Source organism: Vespula pensylvanica, chromosome 18 (genome assembly GCF_014466175.1).
Source record: "Vespula pensylvanica isolate Volc-1 chromosome 18, ASM1446617v1, whole genome shotgun sequence".
Taxonomy (NCBI): domain Eukaryota; kingdom Metazoa; phylum Arthropoda; class Insecta; order Hymenoptera; family Vespidae; genus Vespula; species Vespula pensylvanica.
Genome location: NC_057702.1, coordinates 1,392,578 through 1,399,836, shown reverse-complemented (window position 1 = coordinate 1,399,836; position 7,259 = coordinate 1,392,578). Strand labels below are relative to the sequence as shown.

Here is a 7,259-nt window from a genome sequence, read left to right as displayed (position 1 = left end):
TATGAGAATATTTCCGGAACTGAGAGTCGTAGAAATTTGAAAGAAATATCATTCCAAAGGACAAAATTTTCTCTACATTTTTAGCTTATTGTTAATAGTTAATTAACAATTTGTTATAAACAATTTGTTATAAACAAATTCTTTAAGAACTAAATTCATCTTATTTTTCTATATTTGTAAAAAGAAGAAAGAAAAAATTCGATAATACGAGATTTTCAATAATTTTAATTAAAATATATCTATTTAATTTGTTTCGAGTGATACTCGACAATCGTTGATTCATTTGTTCGTCTTATTCGTAGACGAAAATCATCGACTAATAACACCGTAGATATTTTGAAATAAATATAATCTCTATATGAATACTAATAGTTAATTTTATCATTATTAACAATACTTTTACATATTATTTCGTCATTTTCATTTAAAAAATGCATCTTTTCAAATTTTATCCGATCGATTACGTTTACTTGGTAGAGCTTATGCGTTTGTAGAATATCTGTAGTCTGCTCGGGTGTTCCCGGTAATGCGGAAATAACGATGCGTGTATCAAGCCGCGTACGTGTCGCTCCTTTGATACCCTACGTTATATCCATGTTCTCGCTTCGTCTACCTCTGTGCAGGATTAATAATCTACGATTACACGGAGACGGCTTTCCGAGGTTAATTAGAAGGATCGACAGAGACGGTTCTTCTTTCTCGTTTCTCGAAAAAATCTTTGAAAGAGGGAGATAGATAGTAATGAAATACCGTTTTCAAAAGGCTGTGTTTTTCATTCCCTGTAATGAATCGTGGCTCTCATCTCTCTCTCTCTCTCTCTCTCTCTCTCTCTCTTTCTCTCTCAAATCTGTATTTGTGCGTAATACTTAACTTTAATACTTAATTTTAATTAACATAAAAAATATAAATACAATACCGAATAAATAAATCGATAAGACATGTATAGTGCGATCTCGTTAATTCCATAATTAGGGTATATATACCTGTATTCCACGCATGCACGCATGCATATATATATATATATATATATATTATGCATATATATATATATATATATATATGTATGTATGTATATATTAGGATTACATGGTGATACCATAAATTAGGGCATCCATAGACGCGTGAACGTTTTCGCTGGAGCGTTAGATTCTCGCAAGGATAAGCGTATCAGCAATAGCCAAGCGGATTCGACGACTAGTCGATGAACATTATAATACATATAAATTGGATCTTCTAATATCTGAATAGTTAATGAATACGAGATTATGGTCAATACGGTATAAGGGGAAGTAAAACCAATTCGTTGGTATTAATTTATCAACAACACGTACATAAAGAAAATAAGTTTTCCGTATGGATGTAAAATAAAATAAAATAAAATAAAATAAAATGAGAACAAAAACGAGGTAAGGGACTCTTAAACGACTTTCCTTTTCTCTCCTTTTCTTTCCTTCTTTACCTTCCCTTCTCTTCCCTCCCCTTTTCTTACTATTTCTTTCCCATAGGATAAAGAAAAGAAAAAAGGGTGAGAAAAAGGTTCGAGTGAGAGTAAAGCGATCGACTTCTTACCTCACGATTCAGGGGCTTTGCTAACTTGATGGCGCCTGTGCGTGAGTCGACTACGAAATAGTCGGTGAGTTGTATGCCATACTTCACTGGTGATCCTTCCGGATCGTAGCCCTTTAGGACGAATACAGACGTGCCTACTTTGGTCGATTCTGAAAGAGGTAAACCTGTAGGGTATCCTCCTGCTTCAAGAATAGGTGGTTCGTTGACATTGTTGCCAACTGAAATCAAAAAGTATTATTTTTACATTAGAATAATATTTTATTAATATATTTATATATATTAGATTGTTATTGAATCTATTGTAATATAAAATAAATGAATATAATTAAATTTACGTCAAATATTGACAACTGAGAATGATCGATAATATGAATTAACGATGATAAATGATTTTCTAAACAATAGCTATTTATCGAAAAGATATTTCACTAATAAATAACGCAATCAACGTATCAAATCGATCGTAAATTATTTGTTTGCAAATTAATTGTAATATAAAATAATTAGATATATATATATTATGTTATATAATTACACGTACAACTCCTACGACAAAGAAAAATCTTGAGAAAAATGAAAATTAACTAACCTTATCGTAAGATTACGGTCTACGTGATGTTCACCTTGCTACGATCTTACTACGACTGATTCTATAAAACGAAAAGGACAAAGGACAAAGAACGCGCACGTACACGTTAGCGATTACATCACGCTACTAGGAACAATGATAAGCGTAGTGAATATCACCTTCGACGACTTTTATCTCTTATTTTTGTTTATATACATACATATACATTTCTAATAGATTTCTTTGTGTTATTTTTTCTCTCTCTTTCTCTCTCCCTCTTCCTCTCTTTCTATTATTTCTTTTATATATCATTTCAAATTGTACATTTGTATTATTATATTATATCATTATAATCTTTAAAAATTAAATGTCTATTATGTATTATATTATACTGTATATTATACATATATATATATATATATATATATATATATATATATATAATAAAAAGTTTATATATGTTTTATATTCAAATATTAAATTAATTAATTAGTTTATATAATGGAAAAATCGTGTCATGTTGTATATTACAAAAAAAAGACATTTTCACACTATCTGATTTATATTGAAATAAATTTACAAATATATACTCGTTCGAAATCAATCTCATAGAGGTAAATCATCAATACCCCTTTATGACGACAGCATCTGGCAAAATGCAGAAAATCAATCATCTAATGCCATCGCGATCATACACTTCGATACTAAGCTATTATTTCGTACACGTCGTGTCATCGATTAAGATGATTAAACTCGTCAATTTATTCAGAATCAAATATGTATATATGAAATGTAAAAGGATTTTTTACAACCACGTAGAATCATTCTCAATATAATTTATTTAATTTCTACGCTAATTAAATTAATTACAAATAATTGAATTAAAATAACAAAATTTATTAGATTTCCTTTTCATTTTTTTTTTTTTTTTGATGAAGTCTCATAAATTATAATTATAAAAGAACAATGAAAGAAAATATAATTAAGATTATGGAAGCCCCATAATTTACGTGTTCCTTTATTCATAGTTAATATCATAAAATATAAAATGCTTAAGTATATAATATAAAAGGAGGATCCATTGTTTCTTTGTTCTTTCTCTTTCTTTTTCTTTTTCTTTCATCCTTTGAACTAAAATTTAGAATGGAGGTAATAGAACTGTTAGAAAAGATATAGTTTCGAAAGAAGGGTCGTAAAACTATTAGAGAAACTTGTGAAAAAGTAGTCAAGGCTTTGTTAGATCTTACCAAAAAGTTTCGAAAGCCATGGGAAATTCTACCAATGCAACATCAAAGGAGTTCCTATAAGCTTTCTTATTTTTCCAATGTCTTCCTTTTTCTTTCTTTCTTACTTGTTTTTCCTTTTCCTATTCTTTCCATTTCCTAGTTTCTTTTTTTCCGACTCAGAGGGAAAATAACAAGAGAAAGTCAGTTTCTACGCATGTTTCTCGATTATCGTTAAGGTGGTAACGTAGAACAATTTTGTTTTTTAAAAAGAATTGAGAAAGAGAGAGAGAGAGAGAGAGAGAGAGAGAGAGAGAGAGAGAGAGAGAGAAAGAGAGAGAGAGAAGAAGAGATTCACGTTCTCTTATTGATCAGAAGTATTTCTCGATTTCGTGATTACTTCACGTTTCGCTTGTGTATCATACAAATAAGATTACATGTGTGGTTTTATCCAGAATTCTGGCACGTTCCGACACTTCAAAATGTTTTAGCTGATAAATTTTTTTTCGATTATTTAATCGAACAATCGACAATATCGAAATAATTTATTTTTCAATCAAGAAATTTCGACTTTAATTGATTTATTTCTATAAATCTTTTCTTTTCCTTCTTCGTCTTTTTATTTCCTTACAACATTGATACAATTTCGTTACGATTTGAAAGCTTCATCAGAGCTTTTTCTCGTCAACTAATCCGTTCCATTTTCGAGAAACGAAACGAAGACTTTTTTTCGACATGGTGAGAAGCGTTTTATCGGTCTTCTCCACTTTTCTCGTTTACGATACACGTTTCTCCTCTCTCTCTTTCTTTCTCTCTTTCTGTCTCTCTCTCTCTCTTTTCGGAGAGAAAAATCGTTTCTTTACATAAACTCACGAAAGGCGAACGGCTTTCAGCGACGAGCTTTCCCGTTATCATCGGCCTGTTTCACGGCTCCTCGTAAATCGAAATGGGCTTATTTTGAAAGAAAACTTGGAGGGAAAAAAGAGAAAAAAGAAGGAAAAAAGAAAAATGGAGAGAGAGAGAGAGGGAGACTTATTCACTTCATCTTTCTTAGTGCATATACATATATCCGATATGATATCACAATTTATAAAATATGTACACATTAAAAATATTTTTTTAAAATTATTTTTCATTCTAAAAGAATATCTTCGCTATGCATTTCACTACATATTTATTAATAGAAAATATTTGAAAATAGATTCTGAATTTTTATATATTTAATCACTGAAACATTTCACCCATCTTATTTATGTATATATTTATTTTTTCTTTTCATTTTGAGTATATTTTAAACGTTTCGTTTCAACATTTCTCGACCGAAGAGAATTTACGAGGGTCGATCTCGGAGCTATATCGACGTTACATGAGATACGATGTAACTGAACGAGACATCGTAAAACTACATTGAACTACGTTGTTGAGACGAACTTCGACCTATCTAATCCTCTCTCTCTCTCTCTCTCTCTCTTTCTTTTTCTTTCTCTTTATTTTTTTTTGATATTTTTCTATGTTTTACTTTACGTTTCTTTTCGTTTTCTGTTTCATGATATTACATCTACGTATCTACGAACTTTAATAATCCGATTGGTTTTCTCTTGCTCGCACACGAAAACCGGATATTCTCGTTCGATCTGCGAGAGATTTCAAAGTAACGAAGATATCCGGCATATGGCAGCAATATGGTATATTTCAAAATGAAATCTTATCAGTGGGAAAATGTTTGAATAAATCTCCAAAGCATACTCAATCCTTTTACTATGAATAAACGTAACATAAACGATTTTTGATAATAAGAAAAAAAATATATATATTTATTTTTAACAATTATCACTAAATTTTCATTGCATTTTCGTTTCATTGATTTTTCGTATCGATGTTATACAAATGACGAGCAGAAAAAAATAAAATGAATTTCTTCTTGAAAAAATGTATTTTTCAGACATATCGAATTTAATATCGAATGTGTTACAAAAAAGAAAATAAAGAAACATTAAAACAATTATTTTTGATATATCGTTGAAGGATCAAATTTTTGTCGACATTGAGGATAAAAAAGAAATTTAAGAACAATTTACAATTAATCATTTTTATAAATGCGAATCTTTTCAACATTTTGTTGATATCAATAGAATAAAAATAATCATGAGGAAGAAGCAAAAAAAAACAAATTAAATTACATTTTCAACGATAGTTGACAAGAAGAAAATGAATTTCTTCTTGGTGAAAACATATCTTCGTTTTCCTCGAAGATTGAAGAGAAGATCTATAGATCAAGATAGTACTCTCTTGACGTTATATGAATATCAGATATCAAATTCTAACGAAGGACGACGACGGATCGTCTCGGTTGCATAGAAAGCACGATATTGAATGAAATAGAAGTATAGTAGTATAGCAAAAGGAGAGTTCACTTTTAGCATACATAGGTATATGGACCAGTTTTATCTCTCTCTCTCTCTCTCTCTCTCTCTCTCTCTCTCTCTCTCTCTCTCTATCTCTCTTTCTGATACGTTGATGCACAGTGAGCTTTTAAGGGAATTGCATTAACAAGTCTAAAATAATTCAGTACGTTCTTCTCTCGACGAAAGGGAATCTCATTTCGAGTTATGTCCCTTCGGATAAAGATTTCTTCTTTCCTCACCATCACTTCGCCATTTTCTCTTTTATTTTTTTATTTTGTTTTTATTTCTATTTTCATTTTCATTTTCATTTTCATTTTCATTTTCTACTACTTACTTTTGTTTTTTTTTTATTTTTTTTCCTTTTTCTTTTTTCTTCTTCTTCTTTTATTTCTTTTCTCTTACTGGTTTCAAAGAAGAAAAAGAAGAAAAAGAAGAAGCACTTTGGCTGATGGTAAGATGAGGAAGGCATGTCTTCGAAAATCCGATTTCTTCTGACGGCGAACCAATGAGAGAAAGAGATAGAGATAGAGACATCTTGAAAAGTCTGCTAAAGGCAGACAAGCAAAATCTTTGCAATGTCGAACTCTCCTAATGCACTTAAGTGCATCGAAATCTTTCTTTGCCTCTTCGATATGACAACCCCTTTGATAAGAGACCTTATAATATCTATTATAAATGCACTCGCGAGTCCAAATTTCAAAATTATCATTCATCATAAGAGATGGGTGTTAACTTTTAAGTTCTATACACAAAAGAAAATGTCGATTTTTCGACGAATTTATTGGTTAGACATATGTATAAAAAAATATTAGAAACTTTGGATATAAGGAAACGATTGAATATCTATCTATTCGACTATTTATTTAACATTCTAAGTTATTGATCTTGAGAAAAACACTATAGATTCACAAATGAAATATATATATATATATATATATCTAATGCTAGGTTGACTTAGTGGAAAGCAGACGAGTCTCGTTGTAAACGACTGTGAGAACAAATTCAGGATTCTCATCGACAAATGTTAGAATTATACGAAAAAGTTCGAGTAAAGGGAACAAGACGGCTCGAGACAAACGTGCATCTTGGGAGTCCGTTAGAATTGCTTGAGAAAAAAGGATCAGTTAGAGAGAGAAAAAGAGAGAAAAAGAGAGAGAAAGAGAGAAAGGGAGAGGAGAATACTGTGAACTACGGAGTAAAGCGAGAGGAAGAAAGAATCGAAGTTCTAATGGAAACTCCCAAAGTATCTTTTTCTGTATTTGCATAGCCAATGTGTAATTAGTTGGCAAATATAACAGATCAGAGTATATACATATCGAGTATATATCGAGAGAAAAAGAAATGCTTTCTCCTTGAACGAACGTTTCTACGGTATAAAAAAAATATAGAATTAAAAATGAACAAAAAAAGAAATAAAATAGAAAAATAAAAAAGCGGATGACGCAATGAAAGAGAGAGAGAGAGAGAGAGAGAGAGAGAGAGAGAGAGAGAGAG

General features: G+C 30.5%; 1 protein-coding gene across 1 annotated transcript in view; it reads right to left on the bottom strand.

Annotated features, from left to right (window-relative positions):
• The window catches only part of LOC122635538 (cadherin-87A), a 121,602-nt gene that overhangs the window by 19,427 nt on the left and 94,916 nt on the right, over positions 1-7,259 (bottom strand). The window contains exon 3 of the mRNA XM_043825858.1: positions 1,570-1,787. Within this exon, the coding sequence (XP_043681793.1) occupies positions 1,570-1,787 (218 nt within the window). The remainder of the gene's footprint in view (positions 1-1,569; positions 1,788-7,259) is intronic.